At 48.0% G+C, this 22714-nt stretch overlaps 1 protein-coding gene across 1 annotated transcript; it reads left to right on the forward strand.

Moving 5' to 3' along the window:
• Positions 1-7640: 7640 nt before the first annotated feature.
• On the forward strand, positions 7641-21990 carry LOC123029783 (keratin, type II cytoskeletal 7-like). Its single transcript, XM_044443102.1, has 10 exons — positions 7641-8372; positions 10406-10617; positions 10895-10955; positions 11900-11995; positions 15068-15232; positions 15353-15478; positions 16688-16908; positions 17509-17537; positions 17657-17969; positions 21954-21990. The coding sequence occupies exons 1-10, from the start codon at positions 7641-7643 to the stop codon at positions 21988-21990; spliced, it is 1992 nt and encodes a 663-aa protein (XP_044299037.1).
• The last annotated feature ends 724 nt before the right edge of the window (positions 21991-22714 follow it).

Genomic DNA, 22714 nt, shown 5'->3' on the forward strand with positions numbered 1-22714 from the left:
GAAACTTCTGGTGTGTGCATGTGTGAGAGAAGCTCTTCACCCGTGACTATGGACCAGGTTGCATTCGTCTATTCTGAAGGCAGCAGATGCAATTCCCTCCCTGCTCCTCCATCACTCATCTCAGGAAACAGGAGCTTCCTTCCTGTTGCCCCCCAAGGCAAGCAGAGATGGGACTGATCTTCTCTAATAGACATGCCAGTTCTAGGAACGATTCTTACCAACCTCTGAGGGTGGCACACTAATGCTTTCTCCTAGGAAGCAAGAAGGCCAGAAGTTGTGGCAGAGGTTGGCACTCATGAAAAGGTCAAGGGGTTATTTGGGCAGTATTCTGGAGATGTGCCTGATTTCCCACCCAGCTTGGGACCCTGCTGGGTTGGCTTGGGCTACTCTCAGTTTAACCTATCCCACAATTGTTCTGAGCACACCCACCCAGGCTCCTCAAAGGAAGGATGGGATGCAAGGGCTCGATAGAGATCTCCTCCCTTGGTACCAATTCACACCGCCTCTGCTCAGCCTTGTTGCTCGCTTCATGGCACAGCCTCTCCCTTCTCCACGCACCCCTCTGGGATGCTGCTTGTGCTGTACCTGGAACTGCCTCTGCATTCCTCCATCTCCAGGAGGCCATTCACTGCCTCCTGATTCTCCCCTCCCTCCCTCTCCTCTCTATCTTTTCCAGCTGGCATAGAGTCAACTGTTTCCAATGTCATCCCCTAGATTGCCTCTCCTCCAAGCACCTGTAACTCCCAAACAGGACCCCAACACGGAAGAGATAGAAGGAGAAGGAATGACCATCAGTAGTAGATCCTTTTGTCCCATCCAATGTCACAGTTGGAGCAGAGACGCCAAAGGGGTTAAAAGGGTGTAGTAAATCTACCTCCCCGCAAAGGTTTTCTGGTTAATTGACCTACTTCTCTTGCCTATTTGCATCTAGCCAAATAATCAGCAGTCATTAACGGTTGTGGACCTAGATCCATGGTGATGTCAAAATCACAACTGATGATGATGGTGATGATGATTTATATTCCACCATTCCACGAAAATGACACTCAGGGTTGCTAACAATAATAACATCAAATGAACAAACTCTATTAAAACTTAATATAAAAACAAATACATTAAAAACAGAGTAAAAACATTTCAGCACCAGTTGAATAAGGTTAGTTGACCTGTAAATTTTCAGGTTCGAACTTGGAAATAATAAGCAGCTTAATCAGTGTCTCTCTCTCTCTCATACTCACACACACACCTCTATCTTAAAAGAGCATAAAACCAGCACAGCAGCACAAAACAGCAATTAACTCCTGTAAAAGAGTTCAGGACTCAAAAGCCTGAGAAATTTCCGTGTGGTTCCTATCTGACCCATTAAATGACATTTGTCCTACATGTATATTGCAACTTGCTGGTATCAAAATGTACCATCGGATATAGTATTGTCTTCTGTTTTAACCTTCAGACTATGGTCCACTGATACCTTTGGGAGTAGCAATGCTCACAGAGGGCTCCCTTTTCCTGATTGTACTGAAACAGGGAAATCTGGCTCATCTGAGCTCAACAGATTCCTTTTCTGCCCCAAATCCAGTGATTGGCAGCAAGTTAAGGTGTATCATTCATTCATTCATTCATTCATTCATTCATTCATTCATTCATTCATTCATTCGGGCTTCTGTCTCTAGGATTTGTGCGTATTTTTAAATCAAATAACGAAATGTGCTTAAAAAGGCACCTGAGCGCCACATGGCTGCAGCTGACTTTGTGCAAAAGTGGAAAATTTGCACAAATCAGCTGATTCTTCGCAAACTGCACTACAGCCTTGTCTGAATCCATCCTTGAAAGGATGATGATGCAAAAGGTGCCTGATGAGCCACCAAATGTAGTTGGAACAGACTTTAACTAGTTAAATCAGAAAGGTTGCCTGAAGGGAATCCCCCTGAAAAGCAGAATTTTTCTTAGGGATGGTCAAATCTGTTCATTTCAGTTCCTTCTGCTCTGAAAAGTTTCATATCTCAAGCTCTTTTCACCAGAAAATGAGGAAATTTCCAAATGCTGGTAATTCTGATCACAAGAGGAACAAACCTGATCCTCACTTTTCCCTAGTTTCATTCATGTTCTCTTCCTAAGAAGAGGCTTAATTCAAATCTCTGCCAACTCATTTAGGCTGATTAAGTTCAGGGAAATAACAGGGAAAAGTCTTACGCTTCCTCTTCCCTTTTGTATTATTATTTGTCCTTACATCACCCTCCAGAGCAATGCCTCTCATAAATCTCACCGATGTGCCACCGCCTTCCCACTAGAGCAGTGTTTATATGGGAGATAAATCATTCAGGCTACAATCCTAGGCTACAGGGCTGTTGAACCACAGGCCTGGGGCCCAGACTCAACCTCCTCGCACCCCAGTCTGCCCTCCAAGCGGTCCTCAGTTGGCCACGCCTCTTTCCCTGACTCCACCTCCTTTCTCCCAGGTGTCAATCAGTCATTCTGTGGTTTTCCAGGTTTTGTGTGTGTGCACGCACTTGTATTTCTGCAATGCCTCTCCCATGGCTTAATTCCTGGAAGGAAGAGCTTGAAACTCAACCTACGTGGCCTCACCAATTTTGCCTCACGTCCCTTGCACTGACTTTCCCCACCCCTGGAATGTTGCTCCTGAGCACTTCTCCAAAACAGAAGTTGGCCTTTGGGCTAAAAACAGCCCTGCTCCCCTGCATAGAGGATGTGGGAACATACCAGGCACTAAGCTCCACCGACTGATTACGCTCCATTCAGAGTGACTTCTGACCAGACATGCCGAAGACGGCACTGTTAGTGACCAGCTCAAACCAGTGCAGGGTCACATTCATGCAGAGAAATAGATGTATTCTGTTTTCATCAAGGTTTAGGTTGATGGCAGCCCAGAGACCACGGGAGACAATGCAATGCACAATCAGAGATTGATTGATTGATTGATTTTAATTCATATTCTGCAACCAGTTAGTCCAACAGGACTCTGTGGACTTGTCATCCACAAGCTAATCTTTGCACGTTTGTTACATGTAACATTCAGCGTTCAGCTGCAGACACCTGAGCATAAAATATGCCCATCTTATCTGAGTTATGAGGATAGAAGAGCATATACAAAGCATGATCCAATTCCTGTCCACTCAAGTTTAAGTTCCACTGCATTTAAGGAGGTTCATTCCCAGGTGAGTGAGTGCTGCACCCTAACCCTGCTTCCAACATGGAGAAGCAGTGGCTGCAAACTCTGCGTGCCGAGTCTCTGTCCTGCCCTCTCACGGCCGGCACACGGAGAACCCACAGGATGCCTCCCCCACGTTGGGGAGGGCTAAGGGGCAAGGCAGGGAGGCAGGGAAGCTGGGGCAACAGCTCGCACCCTGTTGGAATGCCTCCCCACTTCCGGTGCTCCTCCGCAGGGCTGCTTCATCCCGATGGCTGGCAGTGGCCCTCGAGGTGAAGTGCAGGGTGTGAGTGGGAGCTGCTGCCACCATGCCGCATGCCCTGCTCGGGGACACGTAAGCCCTGCCTGAGTTTGGAGGCTTGTGTGTGTTTTGCACAGGGGACGCTGGATCACACACCCTTTGTTGTTGACGCGGGAGGCTGCAAGCTGAGTAGCTGCGACCTGTTGGGAAATTACAGGAGGCATCAACTTAATGGAGCAAATTACAGCTGAGATGGAAAAGGATCCTTCCTTCAAAAGATGGTGAGCGTGCCATTCCTCCTTCAGTCATTCAAATTAACAATGGATTAGCAAGGCAAATGAGCCTCTTTTAATGGTGCCACCGACACTGTGTTAGACGATTGCTGTCTCGAAGGCATTAAACGCAAGGGAGTTGGTTGGAACAAGGTGGGACACACTGCCAGGAGAGCCTGTTGCCTCACAGCCATCAGACTCGGTGGCTCCAGACCAGGATGCCCTCTTTGAGAGTGGCAGCCGGAGGAGAGGGATTTCAGGCATGGGGCCATTGCTGCAAGACAATGGCAGCAACAGACAACAGACAACATACCCTCATGTGTCGCAAATCCTTACCTCTGCCAGCCAAGACAGTCACACGCCGTACAAGTCTACCTTTGTGGAATTAATGACTTGCGAGCAGGTATCTGAGCATGCAGACATATCCTGATCAGGATCCTGCCTGAGGCAGAGGAATTCCAGGGATTTCAAGTGAATGCAGCCCCCTTTCCCTCATCCCATGCAACAGCATGGTGCGAAACTCAAATGCTTTCACTCAGCAAGCTGATTTCCACCTTGCATTGGGGTGTGAAAGAGTGTCCTTCCAGGGTTGTGCATGCTGGCACTGGTCTTGCTCTAAATGGAGCTGACTGCTTATTTAAATGAGGGAATGCTTCACTAGCTCAGGCCTTAATGATTTCTTCAGAGCCATTGCATTGCTGACCTACCTCATTGTACAGCAAGGTCTAGGCACTCACCAAAGGCCAGTCTTGGAAAGAAGGGAGCCATTGCAAAGGTAGCTTGGAGTGTATGCTTCAGAGGTACACTGGAGCTAGGTCCTAGAATGTCAAAGGCATCTTTGAAAGATACTCTAAGATGCCTCAGTCTGGAAGAATCTGAGTCTGATGCATGATTTGATTAAAATGTGGCAAAAAATCTCTCTCTGTCTGAATAGGTAAGAGGGTAGAGACAAAAACAGTACAGGGTCTGGCAGATTGGGCAGAAGCCAAGACATAAGAACACACACAGAAGCCTGTTGCATCAGATCACTCCTTCCCTCCCTCCCTCCCTCCCTCCCTCCCTCCCTTCCTTCCTTCCTTCCTTCCTTCCTTCCTTCCTTCCTTCCTTCCTTCCTTCCTTCCTTCCATTGTTATACTTTGAAACTGCCCCACAACTTAAGTTCTTTGGGTAGTGTAAAATACACTGAAAACCTAAAATATAAGGTCCTAGTGAAAAAAAGAGAATAAAGCAGCACATTAGAGAGCTGACCCAAATTTGATTGCAAAGAGTAAAAACACCTTAGTCCATCAAAACAGCAACAGCAAAAGTGCAGCGATCTCAAAGCACCAAACTGAGAAGGCTGTACTGCAGGCACATTCTGCAGAAGGGGTGCCATCCCCAAAAGCCCCCCTCTCTCGTAGTCTTCTGCCTTACTTTATTTGGCAGGGGTGCCTGGAGGAAGAAGGTGACCTCCAAGTCCAGGGAGGTCAATATGGGAAGAGAAGCTTCTTCGGGTAACCTTGCCCAAGCCATTTGGAGCACTGGGCCCATTGCTTCCAAGACCCTGCTTTCTCCAAAGCCCACCCGTCTACTACTGCTATGGGGCTCAGCAGCATAGCAGCCCTACTCCATTGTTCAGACTGTGTGAGTGAACACTTGCTAGTTCTGTCCCCAGGCCACCGCTGGCCCAGTCCCTGTCCTCCAGATGTTTGAGGGGAGGTCTGAAGAGACATCCTTGCTCCCCTGCCTCTACAGTCTGCCCCAACACTCTGGAAACATGCTCCCCATGGTGCCATCGGGGTTGGATTTGGGGGCAAGAGTCAGTGGACCCAGCAAGGGGGTCCTCAATTACAGCAACCAGGAAGAACTGATCCTGTCTAATCTTGGAAGCTAAGCAGGGTTGGGCCTGGTTGACACCTGGATGGGTGACTTAAAGTTTGAGAACTGCCCAGAAAGCTTCAGCTACAGATGGTATAGACATGTAGATGATGATGATGATGATGATGTAGTTTTGTTATTTTTGGGCAGCCTAGCTGGCTCTACCCCAACAGCTTTCAATTTTATCCATAATTAAATGGCCCAACATGCTAACTTATGCATGCCAAGGGGAGACAGCACTTCATTTGTATAAGAGTGGCTGACCTGGACTGAACATATTACAATAGTTATGCAATATGTCACAAGGAACAGCTTCAGCACGCCCTGCTTCTTATAATTTTAGCTTGACATTCCTGAGACTCCCTGATTCCCATCCACTACTAAATTAGTTCCCCTCTCCAAGCCTGTTGGGAAGGTAGCCCAGTTATTGCTGTGCTGAGTAAGATCAATGCAGAGCTACAAGTGAGGAATAATGTCAGGAATGGTTCCAAATTGTGTTCTGACAGAGGAAAAATGTTTGCTCTCCAGCCAACAGCATGTATGAGAAGTTCATTTCGGTTTGCATCTTCTGGACGAAATGCAGACTTGGGTTGCATTGGAGTTTGCAAGTGCACTTCATGGACCCCAAAGAATGCATTTGACAGCATGCATACATTTGCGAAATGTATCCTGTTGACAACAGCACACAAATGCACATTAACTGATGGTACAAGAACGTGTGCTTTTCAAGATGTGCACAATTAATGCATACATCTGCAAAATGCATGAAAATACATCCAGATTTTCATGGAAAAAGAAAAAAATAATGCTCATAATCTAATATGGATTTGAGCTAGAACACACTTTAGAGAAGGAATTCAGATAACTTGAGTGAGCTTGAGTTTCGCTGGTTCACAAGTACATACTAACAATCCAACATTCAAACATATTTTTCAATGCAATGGATGCATTTTCTTCACATTCAGATCAGTTTGTCACTTGTTGGAGTTAGTCCACAAAGACTGAAGAGTTAAAGTAAGCCTGCAAGTTTGACAATTGCAGTGGTTCACTTTCCATATATATTTTCAGCTTCATCCACAATGAACCAGGAATTGTCTATCCTGTAGCCAATGACACCAATTAGCAGTGTCACTCTGAGCAAGCAGAGATGGATGGATGGATGGATGGATGGATGGATGGATGGATGGATGAAGCTACAATTTAGTGACACCTTCACAAACCCAACGACCACAGAAAATGACTTATCAGTAGATTCAGCACATCCATTTCCAAGTTTCTGCCTGAAGAGCTCTATACATTCCTCTTTCTTCATTGTTTTAGAAAACCTCCTGTTTCCCTCTCAGGAGCTTCAAGAATTCAAAAATAATTCTGATTAGACTGTTATTATCAAGAACCACCAGGACATTCTGAGGCACCTGGAAGTCTTTTTGCTTTGCTTTGAGTTGCGTTGCATTGCGTTGTGTTGCATTGCGTTGCTTTGCTTTGCCTTGCTTTGTTGTGTGGGGGTTTGCATCAGTTCCTGGGAATTTGCTCAGTTCATAACACCAGTCCCCCGGCCAGGATAAGTGAGCTGGTATCCCTTGAATCACAACACCCTAAAGCGCAGCTCTGCAAAACACTCTTGCAGGCATGGAACTCCTACATGGGCAGGATGGAGAAAGGGTCAAACATGCAGAAGGGCAAATGCAGAGGACCTTTTTGAAACCATTTTGCTCATGCCTAATTGCCTATGGGAAACTGACTGATTAGATACTACAGGGTTGTCGTCAAGTGGCTTGCAAGCCAAGCATCTCTTTTCCATTTCAGATGATTTCATCAGCATAAGGTTAGCATTCTTTGATGCCTTTTTGTTTGCATGTTAAACACACACACATTTGCCATTTATGACTTCCAAGCAAACCAGTCCGATGGATTCGCCCATTCATTATCTTGTGGCCAAGCCCAGATCTTCTACGGAATAAAAGGGAGAACTTCTGATGGACATAGGAAAGGGGCTCTGTTCTTTCCCTCTCTCTTTCTTTCACGCCTACGCTTCCTCTGGGATCTGTTTGCAGCTCAGCTTTGCTTCATCCACCTTTGCCCTGCACCTCAACAAGCCAGCATGAGCCGACAGTGCTTCAGCTCCAGGTCTCTCAACGGAAGATGGGCTCGGCCAGCGGGCTCAGCCATCAGCAGGGGATTTCATGGAGGCAACAGCCTGTCCTCCATCTGCTACACCGGAGCGGGCAAATGCGGTGGCTACAGCAGCATCAGTCACTACAACACTGGCCGTAGCAGGAGACTCGCTGGAGGAAGCCTTGGAGGATACGGAGGAAGCAGTGGTGGATACAGCACGGGCTTTAGGGATTATAGCAGCTTGGGCTTTGGCTCCGGGCCCTTTGGCTATGGAATGGGGCCTGTGGGCTACGGTGCTGGAGTCGCACGGCCCGGGGGCTTTGGCAGCCCCAGGGAGGGAGGCTATGAGCAAGCCGGAGAGGCCGGCAGTCAAAGCCCGGAAGGCCACGGCAGTGGATGGGGGGGTGGCTCCGGAGGCAGCGGCTTCAGCAGCCAGAGTCTCGGTGGCGGCTGTGGCAGGGGCTGTCAGACTGCAGGCTTCAGCAGCCGAAGCCTGGGCGGTGGCCTGTCCGGTGGCAGGGGTCTGATCTGCGGCGGCTGGGGGTACGCGCCCATGGGCCGCACCGGCGAAGGCAGGGGGATTCACGCGGTCAGAGTCGACGCAAACCTTTTGCGGCCCCTTTGCATTCAGATCGACCCGGAGATCTCTCGAGTGAAAGAGGCAGAGCGAGAGGAGATCAAAACGCTCAATGACAAGTTTGCTGGGTTCATTGATAAGGTGAGACACCGTAACCATTGTCCGTGGCGCTTTATTCTTTTCAGCAGCCGCTACTGAAAATTTAGTCTTGGGCATAACCCAGTGAGGTTGCCCATCACATTCCCAACTCAGGACTATGGGCATCTCCTGGTGGGCAGGAGTAGTGTGAAGGTGCTGGCGGCCTGGGCATTCCTCGCACCCTGCAAAGCAGGTGGAGGACTGATCTTGGCTGCCTAACCAGAGCAGTTCAGGGGGAAGCTAAATGGAGGCACTGCCAGGATATCTGTGCCTTGGTGCTGCTGGTCTCCCCACTTCCATGCCCCTTAAAATGCCCCCCAAGCCACTTCTTTGAGGCTACTATCATGACCCCAGAGAAGTAGCCAGATGAGTGTGGAGTGCTCCACGCTGTGATCCCCAATTCCAGGGGTGCAACTGGTTTTTGACCCCAAAGCTGAAACTGCTGTGGCCTTCTAGATACTGTTTGGGATTCAAAGAATGACTTTATTTTACAACCCTTCTGCAACCTGATTCTGCCATTCTTTTTGCACAGGGGCTTTTGTGGGGGTGGGGGTTGGGGGGGAACAGAAGGCTACATAATTGTGTTCTGCCATAGTTTCCGAGTTCTTCAAACGGTGACCACATTTCTCCTTGTCTTTTTGAAGCATTGTATTTGCTTATCCAGTTCTGATCTGATGGTTGGTTGATTTGTCATTTCCATTTGCTTTTGTATGGGCTCTCTTGGTCTTACTTAGCATCAGCTGCTTAATCAATTTAGGTCAAATAACTTTGCATAATGACAAAACCGCACGTGTCCCTTCAAAATATAAAGGTGAACTTCCCAGTTGTAGAACCATGCTAGGGCCACATAGCTTTTGTATTAACTAATGAGCTACCAAATCACCTCTGCACTGATTAAAATTGGCCTGCAATAACTTGCCAACTGAAGCAGTGTATTGGTGATGGTAACAATACAGTCCAGAGCAGCTCCGGTAACCACAGAGCCAGAACTACAGCTATGCAATTGTACATTTTGGACTTGGTGATCTTATGGGGAGCCTGTCCTTTTTAGATGGCAGTGTGTATTCCTTCACTTACTGCAAAATATGGGGAGCCAAGCCTCCTGTTTTGGAGCCCTTCCTGCTTGCTTTGCTGTGTGGGGCCCTGTACATCTGCCTTAAAGTCCTGACCTGATGGCACCATTGCTGGAAGTGTCGAGCTCCATGCAGGGAAAGATATGGGGTGGCGTGACATCCAGCAGCACCGAGCAACTGTCTCTCCAGCAATCCCAGAGCAAGAGAGCAGCAGAGGCATGGATTCTGCAGCATGTGCTGTGCAGCCTCTGGCCCCGTTTTCCCCTCGGGTACCACACAGCACACCTTCCCTTCTGGGTTGCTTTCTCTTCAACCTGATGCTGCCTAATGGCAGGACTGGCTCTGGAAGCCAGCCTTACTGTGTTCAACGCTGCCCATCCACTGATAGCTAGAGCATAGCCGCAAACATTGGCTAATCTACCCATTCAGTGGATTAAGGCTGCAGCCCTGATTCCCTTGCCAGGGACAAAGTCCCACTGAAAGCGGCCGGGCCTGCTACCCAGTAAACATGCACAGGGATGCGATGCAGACCTGGCCCCCTGTTTATATGCAAATCCTGTGCTTTTTCAATGGCATATTCAAGCACCACCGCTCTCTTCTTAACATATTGCATACTTCAGGTGAAAGTACATTATTCATTCTCAGGTTGCAACATCTCCTAAGGGTTTGGCCAGGCGTCCCGGAATCAAACGGCAACCTTTTAAGGCTTGACGTGGTTTTGGCAGGCAGGTGCCCCTGGGTATTTTGGACTTCAGCTCCCATAGCACTGGCCGTGCTACCTGGGGCTGAAGGGAGTAGTTGTCCAAAGCAACAGGAGGGCACCTGCTTCTCTGAGTCCCTTCTTCATTCCGCTTCATTATTATCCAGCTCACTTCTCCCTAATTTGCAAAGCGCGTGGCGAGGCCTGTCCCAATAGGCAGTGTGTGAGACCCCAGGCTCACCCCGGTCCCTCTCTGGACACAGGTGCGGCACGTGGAGCAGCAGAACAAGCTTTTGGAGACCAAGTGGAACTGCCTGCAACAGCAGGCCCCCAAGGAGAAGAAGACCCTGGACCATCTGTTCACTAATTACCTGGGAGTCCTGCAGAGACAGCTGGATCGCTTGTTGAATGACAGGGAACAACTGCAACTGGAAAAAACTAAATTTCAGGAGATGGTTGAAGACTACAAATGCAAGTAAGCAGAGAGGAATCCTAGGGGATTTTTGCTCTTGGGCAGTAAAAACATGCAGTACATACAAAGCAATTAAAATGATTGGTGAGTCAAGTCCTCCCTCTTCTTTCACCGTGCCCTTCTTGGCCAGGCAGCAGCTGGGAACCAGTTCTGCCCAGTATAAGTCCAGCATGGGGCAACACCAGCTCTCAAATGCGTTGGCATTTTGCAGCATAGTTAGGTTTAATTATGGCAGGCCAAACTCTCAGGGAACAATGATCTCTTTCCTTTCCATTCCAAGGTATGAAGCTGTGATCAACCGGCGTGTGGCTGCGGAAAACGAATTTGTGGTGCTGAAGAAGGTTAGTTGTTCGGGGCATCAGAATGTGGGGAAGGCATTTGGAATGGGAAAGGACTCAGAGGCAGAATGGCCATCACAAGCCTTCCTAGTGCCTGGGTTCTCCAGTGTGATCTGGTGGCTACTGGGAGGAAATACTGGTGGGTAGGGTGCCCTTCGGTGTGGCCCAGCAAGGCTCTCCCTACCTCCTTCTGCACTCAAAAGAAAAAACCAGATTGCATCAAATGTTTGGCAGAAAAGATAGATTTGTACCATATGCACCAAAAGAAAATTTCCTAGAATCTGTAGCACCATGATAGCTTTATTAGGCCAATGCAAAGGTGATGCGATACTGCACAAGCCTCTCAGTTCTCCATAATTCCTGTACTGATGGATTGCAGTGCCGGGATACTTTCTGAATGCACTTCCGAGAGCTTGTACAAATCAGCTGTTGGGTCAGAGATACGAACACAATGGCATTCATGCTGGGAAAGCTGCACAAACATGCTGTGGGAATGAGTGGTGGGCTGCTCCTATGCACGCCCATACAACCCCCTCCCCGAGTTCCAAGAGACCTGCATCCATGCATCAATTGTGAGGGCTGCCTCAAATGCGACAGAATATGTGAGCATCTATTTTGCTGCGTTTCCCATGAAAACTGAGAAGCTGAAAACTGATGGAAAGGGTCCCTAAACCAGATCACATCCCCTCTTCCCCACCTTCACTCGGGATAAGAATAGCATTGCAATCCTATTCACAACAACTCTGAGGAAAGTCTCATTGAGTTCCATGGGATTTACTCCCAGATAAGTGTGTATAGAGGCCTGAAGCCTTCGGTACTTTATTATCTGATGTGATGGTCTGCCTCAACAAAGGCACAGGTCGCAACGTACGCAAGCACTGCTTTCTCTCTCTTAAGGAACAACTGTTGAGTTACAACAACAAGAGTTATTGTGCTGTGTCTTTCAGGATGTGGACTGTGCCTACAGTAACAAAGTGGAGTTGGAGGTGAAGGTGGAAGCCCTGAGAAAGGAGTTAGACTTTCTCAGATGTGTCCATGAAGCGGTAGGTGCCCCCCTCCTTTATTCTTTCCTTTTCTTCCAAAAGAAGGATATTTTAGGCTTCTTCTGTTCTACTTGGTAGATTGGACAAAAGTGGCTAGAGAGAGAGTCTTCTGTCCTTCCCCACCACCCCTTATCAATGGACAGAGGAGAGTTCCTCTCTTGCTCAGATCTTATGAGTGTGTCAGGAGACTCAAAGAGGGCAGAGTTTTATCTTGCTTTGGGAATAGCAGGTGCAGGGTGAGTCTTGCTTAGAGATTTGAAGGCTTGGAAAAAACCTGGGAAAAATCAAGACCCCACATTTCCCCCAGGGCTCTAGATGTTTCTTTTCATTGGTTTCCCCACTCCAGGCCTTCAGAAATTACATCTGCAGTGATTAATATTGCCCTGCAATAACTTACCAACTGAAATAGTGTATTGAGAAGGCAAGTTTAATAACTGCCAAGTCATGGCTGGCCTGGATGTGAATGTCAGGAGCTCACAGAAGACTGTCTCAACTTAGCCCCCAAATACTTTCCTGGCCTGGATAAAATCCAAATTGGAGAGAATTTCTACCTTCCCTGCCAGCTCCCTGCCAGCCCTCCTACTGCAAAGCACTTTCTCCATCAGCCAAACATGCAGCTCCGGCTTCCCTCCATTTACATAGGAACAGAGGGAGGGAGGCAGCTGCCCCAGGCCCCGCAGTGCAGGAAGGGGTGAGAAGCCGCTCAGGCTGAACACCGACCCTGCCAGGCAGGCTGCCACCACCTCCTACTTTCCTCAGGGTGAGGAAGTTTCAGACCTCGCAGGACATCCTGGTTTGTAGGGGCTCCACCGGAAGAATGGCAGGGAAACAAGTACCAGTCAGCAAGCGGTGGGGTGAACTTTACCAGCATCCCAGAGGAAGGATGCTGGTAACCTCCTTGCCATGCTTCTGGCTGAGCCTGTGCGATGCATGAGGCAAACTTGCACCTTTCGGTTTGAGGACCTGAATCCTTAAGCCCTTTCATTTGTTTATTTAAAACCTGTCTTTATCTGAAATGGCTCTCAAGATGGCTTACAAACCAAAAACATAACAGCACGGTAAAATACAGAAGCAATATTAAAATATACAGTAAAATAATCTCAATCATCTAATAAAAAATCAGCCCTTAAAATAATGGTGAATGCAAAGTTTTTTGGCCTGGTGCTGAAAAGAATAAAACATTGGCACCAGGCAAACCTCTCTGGGGAGCAGGTTCCAAGCTGGGGTGCCTCCACAGAGAAGGCCCTTCTCTGGGTAGCCAGTCTTCTAACATCCTTCAGAGAGGGCTCCCAAAGAAGGACCTCAGAGGAAGATCTTAGAGTTTGGACAGGAGTATATAGAAGGAGACATTCCTTCAAATATCCAGGCCCCAAACCATTTAGGGCTTTATATGTCAACATTACTACCTTAAATTGTATGAACCAAGAAGAAGACTGTCAGTTTCATACTGTGGCCATTGAGAATGCAGCACACAAACAACCAGCTGTAACAGAGAGCAAGTTTACTGGGAAAGGAAAATACAAAACACACAAGAACCCAAGTGTGTTTGGAAACAGTGCTCGGAGGAAACAGGAATGAAGTCCCTAAGACGGTTTCCATGTACCTGGGCATTGCTCTTCAAGCAGGACAGGACCTGGGGAAGGGGAGAGGAGAGGTGACAGCTGGCAGGAATGGGAGGGGACAGATGTGTGTGAGGAACATGACTGGGAGTGAAAATCTGACCAGTTTCTGCAATTCACCCTTCCCGGCAAGATTCCTGTGCTGGTGCCACGTGGCTGAGGTGTGAGCAGAGACAGCTCACAGACTTTTATTTCTGAGACAGTCCACAATTTGCTCCATTGCTTAAACTGTTGATGAAATCTAAACATCCCACAACCACACGGCTCAGCGTATTCTGCACAGATTGCACCAAACCCTCAAGGCATGTATTCACTCAAATGTCATTTGTGTTTACAAAAATGCACAAATGGCAGTCTGTCTATAGACGGAAGGCTGTAAACTCCCAGCTCCATTCCCCCAGCTCAGTCTCAGTCTGAATGGAGGATTGCAAACAGGCAGGAAATCCTTCAAGCCCAGCCGAGTGGGCTTCCCTGTTTTGGTGCATCCCCAGATGGGGGACTATTTGAGCCCACCGATGGGTTGAAAAAATGGCTGAAGTTTTTCCAATATGGGTGGTGATGAGAAAGGGACACCTCGGGCAACATCTGTGCAGTCCATGGCTGAACTTGACATTATCTAGCAGTAGCCGGCTATGGAACTCCTGCTGCATGTGCTGAGATCTAAAACTGCATTTTCAGCCAGGTACTTTTAAGCACGGTGGCTCAGCATGCAGGGTGCTGAGCTTGTTGACCAGAAGGTTGGCAGTTTGGCAGTTCGAATCCCTAGTGCTGTATAATGGAGGCATCTCTTCGTCACTCCGGCCTCCGCCAGCCTAGCATGCAAATGCAAGTAGATAAAATAGGTGGCACTTTGGTGGGAAGGTAACAGCATTCCGTGCAGGAAAGCGTTCGGCCATGCCAGCCACATGAGCAAGGAAGCATCCTCGGACAACACTGCATCTTCAGCTTGTAATGGAGGTGAGCACCGCCCCTGGAGTCAGACACGACTAGCAAGCATGTGCCAGGGAAACCTTTACCTTTACCTTACTTTTAAGCACCCAGGTGCATTGAAAGATGAAACACAAACATGAAAAGCAGATGGGGGGCAGCTTTTTGAGGGTCCTGCAATCAGTTACTCCCTGGACTGCCAGGAATTATACTTGTTTCCCTGTGTCTGCTGCTAAGTTTAAGCAGTGCAGTAGCAGAGCAGAAAAAGAAAAGGTTGCTTCTTTACAACCAAACCAGGCTGGCTCCTTTTTACAGCTAAACCAAAAATATGGAAACACTGGGAGTTGCAAATCCCCTCTCTCCCCCCTCTCTCTCTCTCTCTCTCTGTGTGTGTGTGTGTGGCCTGGTGCCCATTGAGAATGCAACCCTCAATGACTTCCACTGGCTGAAGAGGGACCCTCAAAGCAATCTATCCCGTTTTTGTTAGCTAAATTGCTGGAAATGTCTTCTGACGCTTTACTGGCAGGAACTGGAAAGCTTGCAGACCACGACGGAGGACACAAATGTTATCGTGTCCATGGACAACAGTCGGGAGCTGGACATGGAGGGCATCATTGACTCTGTGAGGTGTCAGTATGAGGAGATTGCCCAGAGAAGCAAGGACGAGGTCAACAGCCTCTATGAAAGCAAGGTAACCTTGCCGTAGGCCGGCCTGCAGTGGCGGGGAGTGGGTGGCCTTGGCCACCCGTGAGATGACATGGCTCAGTCCAAAGCTGCACAACCCAAGGCCCTCCTTTCCTCCTCTCTTCAGTATCAAGAGCTGCAGAGCATGTGGGGACGCCAGTGCAAGGACTTGTGCGGCTGCCGCCGGGAGATCCAAGACCTGACCCGCCTCATCCAAAGGCTCAAGGGTGACATGGAAACCACCAAGAAGCAGGTGAGGGGGGTCCTGCAGTCCAGAAGAAGGTGCAGAAGCAAGGGGGCCCTTTTTTGGGACTCAACAGATCTCCAGATAGAACACAAAGAAACAAACATATATATAAAGTAAAAATTAATATAGGAACTGGGCACCTCACACAGCCTTAAGTGACCAAGGGTCCAGTTCTTGCCATGCCTCCTGTGCAGCAGTGTCCAAGCCTAGCTCTTTGCTTGCAGGAGAATTATTGTGGCCAAAGGGTTCCAACAGCAAGGGAAATGCTAAGGTCAAAAGTCTAGGCATTACCTTTCTGCAGTCAATACTTGAGAAATCTTTTTATCATGCTAAATTGGTGGGTCTCCAGTGTTGCACCCTTGGGCATCATTGGCACCCACCAAACTCCTTGCCCCTCTTGGTTTTCATCGTATTAGTTAAGATTGTTTAAAATACCATTTTCTTTTTATTGGGAGGTTGGCAGTTGCTAAGACCAAGTGCTGCCCAGTGAAAACAACTTTATTTAGGTGAGGAAAAGGCGTTTGTGTCCTGGTGCTCCAACCCTCCACCTTTTCCTTTGGGTCTTGAGAAGGTTCCTTTCCATTCAGTCGTACCACTTTGCCTTCTGTGAAAAGAATGTCTTATGACCAGATGTGGCTTTCATGGCAGCCAATTACAAAGGGGCAATTCTCCACCCCGCAGCAGCTGTTTTGTGAAGACGTCTTTGCTGTTCTATCAAAATGCCCCGGACTAGCTCCTTAGATTCCACATGCTTAAACCCTTGAAGCTCTAAATGATTCGGATCTGGGTTACCTAAAGAACTGTCTACACCCACAGGAGTCTGCCTAAGTTTTAAGATCATCCACAGTGGCTCTGCCTGTTGGACTTCCACCCTGATCAGCTGTGCGGAGAACCTCTCAAGCTGGGGGCTTTTCAGCAGGGACTGCTCCCCCAGGGGAATTTCCTTCCAAGTGGCAGATGGTTGGCCTACTCTGTGGTTACTTTTAAGAGGAGTTTAGAAAGCCTTTGGCAGAGGGGTGGGAAATGACATGGGAGTTTCTGCTGTGGGTGTCATGAGAAGCCACCCATAAGACCCAGAGGGCTGCATGCGCCCCCTCACCTAGGATGTACCAGGAGGCATCACACGGGCCCTTCGTACTCTTTTGGTGTCAGCACCTGTATCATGTTGAGGATTTTTCTCATGAATCGGCTCTTTTTCAACTGTGCCCTTTCAAGATCGACCTGATCCAGACCTCTATTGCTGACAATGAGCAGCGTGGCGAGTGTGCCTTGAAGGACGCCAAGGCGAAACTCACTGAGATGGAGAATGCCCTGCAGTCCGCGAAGGACGAGCTTGCTTGCCTGCTGAGGGACTACCAGAAAATGCTCAATGTTAAGATGGGCCTGGATATTGAGATCGAGATGTACAGGTCCCTTCTGGAAGGGGAAGAGAGCAGGTGGGCAAAACACAAGCATCCACACCTGGCTAAGCATTTTCATTGCTTAATTTCAAGGTTTAATCTAGGGACTGTTTTCAACTGCACAAGAATCTGATGCATTTCCAACCCTCCCCCATCGCTAGTGCATGAGCATCTCCCAGAATTTTCCCAGTGAAAACAGTAAATAGAAAGATGTTCATAGTCCCAAAGGCACAAAATTTATTTTCCACTGCTTTTTTTTACAACTGCACCAGGTGTCCTGCTGCACTTTAGATAAACTCTGCTAATATAGCTTTTGGAATGTTAGTATACTGTAATCAAGCTGAACTAATTAGTGGGTATTTGGCATTCAAGGAGAAGCACTGTATCAATTATCTCACTTATTCCTGGCTCACTCTAAACAATGGCCTTTGCACACCGATAAAACAATGCTAGCCTTTACATTGGTCACTATCTGTCAACATCAAGCTCCAAAGATGAGGATAGAAAGTATTTCAGATATAATAGTAAAAATAAAATCTTGCCATTCATGTGTCCTTACCTCATCTGCACAAACTTCCAGGACACATGAGTAGCTTCTTGGAACATTAACAAATACCTGTTCCCTTTTCTCTGCAGGTTATACAATTCTACTCCTGTTAACATATGTAAGTAACTTCAGTTTAAAAATACACCCCATACTATTTTGAATAACATGCCAGACATTTCACTGCCTAAGGCCCTACCTGTGCCTAAGTAACAAGATGCCATTTTTCTCCTCCTGAAGCTGTGGTGGGTTGCCCCAACATCTCTGTTCCTGCTGGACCCTCGGGCAGTGACACCTTGGGGGGATCTGGATTTGGAAGGAGCTGCACCTACGGAAACATCAGAAGAAGCGCAAGATTCAGCTCCAAGAGCGGAAAGCTTCCTTACAAAACTGGATATAGTTCTAGGAGTGGAGGACAGCTTTCTAGATGCCCCACGAGCTCTGGGTTTGGGCAATGTGGTGTCAATGCTGCGGTCCCCTGTGAACCTATAGATTGTGGCCCAGTTGACGTGGGGTGTGCTGGAGGGGGAGGGTATAGTTCTCGGAGCAGAAGGTACTGCCAGCAAAGCAGGGTATGCATTTCCTCCGAGGGTGGCCTTTGCAGCACAGGGCTCTCTGGAGGCAGTTCTCTAGCTAGACCCTACCCCACTCAGAGCAAAGAAGGCTGCACTGGGGGGAGCTATGCCCCTGGGAGCTCTGGTGGCCTGTATTAGAGCTGGGCACCAGCACCCCCTTGAAACCCTCCATCCTGCTTGCTGGCAGATATTCTGGGCTCTTTTCACCACACTGCTCTATCTGGAGGAGGCATTCTCTAACCGTTTCTCTTTAGTAGTTGAGAGGGGTCCTCACTTTTTCAGTGAGAGAATCACATCTGCTTTCTTTTTTTTCATAAGGGCTTTGGTTTGGTTTGGGCTACCACTGCAAGTGACAACAGCAACTCTGTGGGCAGCTTGGCCACCATTCTGCGTCCTCCACCAGACCCCAAACTCAGTATCATCCCAAGGTGTAGCAGATGGAGAAGGGTGGCCGCCACTGATGTTTTAATCATTTTAATAGTAGAGAATATTCAGAGAAAATTCTGCAAGCAGGGACGGGGGGAAAACCTCAACTTCTTTGGAGAACTTCCATTTCAGCTATGATCTCTGTTGGGGAGGGGGAGGGTCTCTTGTGGTACCCCATGCACCACTGGAGATACAGGGGCACATCTCTGGAAATGGGAGCTGCAGTACCAGGAGCAGATGCCGAGTGAGGGATGCAGGAAACTGGTCCACCAACTGTTCCCTGGGGAGGGGAGCAGTTTCTTTGCCTGCTCGTGGAACCTCTGAAGCTTTATTCACCCATGTGTTTGGCCTGAAAAACTGAAAATGAGAGTGACCTGAGCCCTTTGCACTTGCAATGGGCGGGTGGGACGGGCGTTGGTGCTCCGTGCTTCCCTGCTGCCATGCCAGCTCCTCACCTGTCGGGGGCTGAAAGCCTGCAGTGGGGAAATTCCTCCCCTTGTGTAAGTCGCTTGTGCCATTCAGAGCCGAGGTCCCCCAGGGTCCTGCACTGCGCAGTCCAGCCTGCACGGGGGGGGGGGGGGGAAGCATTCCAGCTGCAGGGCAGAGGTTTTCCCTCTGACATCTGGTTAGCGGGGGGAGACACTGGCAAAGAAGGTGGGGTTATGCCCACTCTCCTTCTCTTCCAGAACACCTGTCAAGAGGGGAGGATACATTAGGGCAGAAATGGGCAAGTTGTAGCCCCCCAGATGTTCCAGCCCACGACTCTCACCAGCTGGCATGGTCAATGGTGAAAGATCATGTCTGCCGTAGGCCAAAATATATGGAAGGCCACAAGTTGCCCACCACTTCCATAGGGAATTTTGAGGGCTCTGTTTTTGTTTGTGAAGTCCAAGGCTTTGTTGGTCTGGAAAAACCTGATACCATTTATTTATTTATTAGGTTTCTATCCCGCCTTTTTCTTTTTTTAAACTCTGAGTTTAAAGAACTCAGAGAGGCTCACATCATTCCCCTCCTGCTGCTCTCCGTCTTATCCCCACAACAACAACCCTGTAAGGTAGGCTGAGTGGAGAGTCAATTTTTTAGTCTCAGACAACAGTATCAGAGACGTATGGATCATCAAGGTTTTCTGTGGGCAGTTCTCCCACCAGGACATTATTTTGGTGGCTACTTGGGGTGATGAATTACTTGACTTTGTTTCCAAATGTTTATTAGTAAATCCCCGTGAGTTTTTTTTTTTTTAAGTAATTCTGTTTTTTCTTCAGACCACAGCATAGGTCACTTTATCTCTTCCTTTGCGTCTGTTGCCAAGGTGGGCTGATGCATTTCTACACTGCTCACACTGCAGGACCAAAGGACATCTTGATAGGACCTTGGGCTCACTTCACTCCCTGTCTCAGGCTAAAGTGGCCCCCACTGTGCTTAAAGCAGGGCTCTCGGCGTGCTTGGGACAGGCCTGCGCTTCAAGAGGCAGGTCTGCCAACATCCCATCTGGTCTGCCTCTGGACCTGCTAAGGTGGTCCCCAGTTGAGCTCCATGGTGCTGCAGTGACCTGTACTACCAAAGAAGCTGCTTGTCTTTAGAAGCTGCATATTGGGATGGAGAAGGTAAACGAAGCTATTATTCACTTGAGCCTTTTTCTTAATTGTTCCAACCAGACCCCTTTCTTATGCTGGGGACGGCCCTAAATAAATAAACCTTTTCTCTCTGGTGCTCTGCAGCAACTGCCTGTTCTGCTTTACCAATTTTCTTTGTAGGGTCAGGTAACCACTAAGGATGTAAGAGAAAATTGTTTCAGTTCATTTTTTTATTTATCCAGTTCTCCCCTTCTGGACCCATCATAGACTTGAATGCAAATGCGGTCCAAGTATGTACATTTTTGACTGTACATCACATTGTCCATCAAAAAAGTGCAATGCAATCTGTGCACATTTGACAGCAGGAGTTCATTTGAAAATATTCAGCAAAACAAATACGTATTTTTGAAAACCCTCCATAAGCACACTTTAATTGATGGGGAAGGATGTGTACATTTGAAAGATACGCACAGTCGATGTGCACTTTTGGAAAAAATACAGAAAAATGCATGCATGCATGTGTGTGGGTGCATGCACACACACAAGGGAAGAAACCTTGGAATCTGACATGGGCTACAGTTGGGAGCATTGGAGCCAAGGTGGCATTTGGAGCACTTTGGTGAGCTTGCGCATGTCCCAAGTAAACACCAGGCCATTGTGCATATGTGCAGACTGATCTCGAAGAACATGGGCTCAAAGGACTTCCATGCAGGTCCATCGTTCATTGGGTGAATGGCTGCCTCACTACGAGAGGGACATGGAGAAGCCATGTAGGGGAAGGCAGTGAAGGTGGGCAGAGTTATGGAAGATGAGTCCTATCAGGGAAAAGTGGAAGGAACTGGGAATGGTTCTCTTACGGCTAACATGAGATCACTCTTGAAATACTTGAAAGGCAGTCCCATACTCAGTTCTTTGCTGATGGAAAGGGCAGGAGAAGATCTGATGGGCTTAAGTTACTGGACACTAGACTTGGGTTGGCCATTTGGAGAAATGCGTTAATGCTAAGGACAGTTTGATAATGGAACCAGTTTGCTTGAGAAGAGGTCTCTCCCATGAGATCTTCAAGCAGAGGTTAGGTAGCCATCTATGGAGATGCTCCATTGCTGGATTTTCTGTGTCAAGTTGGTGTGTGTAAGTTGGTGTGTGTGTGTGTGTGGGGGGGGGGGGTGAACTAGATGGCCACTTCAACTCTATGATTCTTTGATAATGATGACTTGTGTTCTCATCAGTAGACAGATCATGATGGATCATTTCACTTGGAATATGAGTCATAACTAAGCAAGCAAGGCTAATAAAGTCAAGGCATGATATACATTCACTAGCACCACCTAGTGAGGAAGGAGAGACACACATGAGCAATTTGTGCAAACTTTGGAAGAACTTGTTTCAAGCATATTCTTCTTTCGCTTACCAAACAGTGAATTTTAAATTTACTTCAACATTCTAAGCCATGCATGTTTTTAAACTGTCTTTTTCCAGAGAAAGAGAAGCAAAGTGCAAATTACTAACTTTAGCAAATACTCCACATCACTGGCTTGGCATGCATCAAGGAAATGACCTCGGGGTTGGATCCAGGATCTGCCTTCTGCTCCCACCCAGTGTAGGGAGGCTCAACCTGTCGCTTGGTCACCACAGTTACATCTCATTCAGCAGGGGCCCCTGGCTTTCTGTGTCGCACATTCAGAGGGTACACTGCAGAGGGTTGGAGGACCTTCCTAAGCAGACTTGGGGGGCTTGCAGGGGGCTCTAGTGGGGAGCAGCTCAGGGGGGTTCTTGCTTCAGGAGTGGAGGTCCACCTGCATTACCTTGGCTTGAGCCCAGTATTTCTTATAGATATGTTGTAGCAATGTGCCATCAAGTTGTCTTCAACTTGTGGCGATCCTACCCATGACAGTCCTGCTCAGTTCTTCTAAATTCAAGGCTGCGGTTTCCTTTATAGTGCCTTTTTTCTGTTTTCCTTAGCATGATTGTCTTCCCCAGGGAGTTCACTTTCTCATGACGGCCCAAAGCATGAAAGTCTCAGTTTTGACATTTTCGTTTCCGGCAAAAGCTCTGGATAGATTTGATCTAGAACCCACTTGTTAGTTTTTCTGTCAGTCCAGTGTATTCACAAACCTCCCTTCTCCTCCAGTAATAAGTGCTTCTGGTTCTACTGGTTTTAAATCTCAGCAGCCCTGGCAGGCTTGGTCTTGTGTTTCAGGGCTGCCTGTGCTTTCGGTTGAGTGCAAAAATCTTCGCATGGATGCCACTGGAGGGCACCTTCTAGATACACTGCACTCCAGTCTATTCCTTGTCTGTACGACACAGAACAATTCTGGATAGAAATGATGTGCCTAGTGATAGTTCTATCCTCTTCTAAAGCATTTAGCTGTTGTTCTTGCTTCCTTGGGCTGGATCTGGATTTAAGCTGCATCTGCTGCACCGATGCAAGTAGACTTCCCTGCCCGTCCTTCTCTGGGCAGCCTCTCCAGCCCCCTGAAAATCCCCCGGTTTAGGTGGAAGGACCTTCCTAGGGCAGAACCTTTCCTCCTGCAGAAGATCCCATCATCTCATGGAAGAGAAATCGTGGATCCAAGCCCATGTGGTGGTTCTTGGTGGTAGTGGAAGTGTGGATTGCACTTCACACTTACAGATTCCAGGGCAACGTACAATTGTGCAAATGGGATAAAGATACCCTGTCATCATGTTCCATAAAACAGTAATGCAACACTATCCTGAAACTG

The sequence above is a fragment of the Varanus komodoensis genome, unplaced genomic scaffold (genome assembly GCF_004798865.1).
Source record: "Varanus komodoensis strain SLA01 unplaced genomic scaffold, ASM479886v1 scaffold41, whole genome shotgun sequence".
In the NCBI taxonomy this organism is placed as follows: Eukaryota; Metazoa; Chordata; class Lepidosauria; order Squamata; family Varanidae; genus Varanus; species Varanus komodoensis.

Coding starts and splice junctions, on each gene's coding strand:
- LOC123029783 (XM_044443102.1), top strand. CDS start 7,641: ATGAGCCGACAGTGCTTCAGCTCCAGGTCTCTCAACGGAAGATGGGCT. Junction 15,233..15,352: donor ACAGCCTCTATGAAAGCAAG/GTAACCTTGCCG, acceptor TCCTCTCTTCAG/TATCAAGAGCTGCAGAGCAT. Junction 15,479..16,687: donor TGGAAACCACCAAGAAGCAG/GTGAGGGGGGTC, acceptor TGCCCTTTCAAG/ATCGACCTGATCCAGACCTC.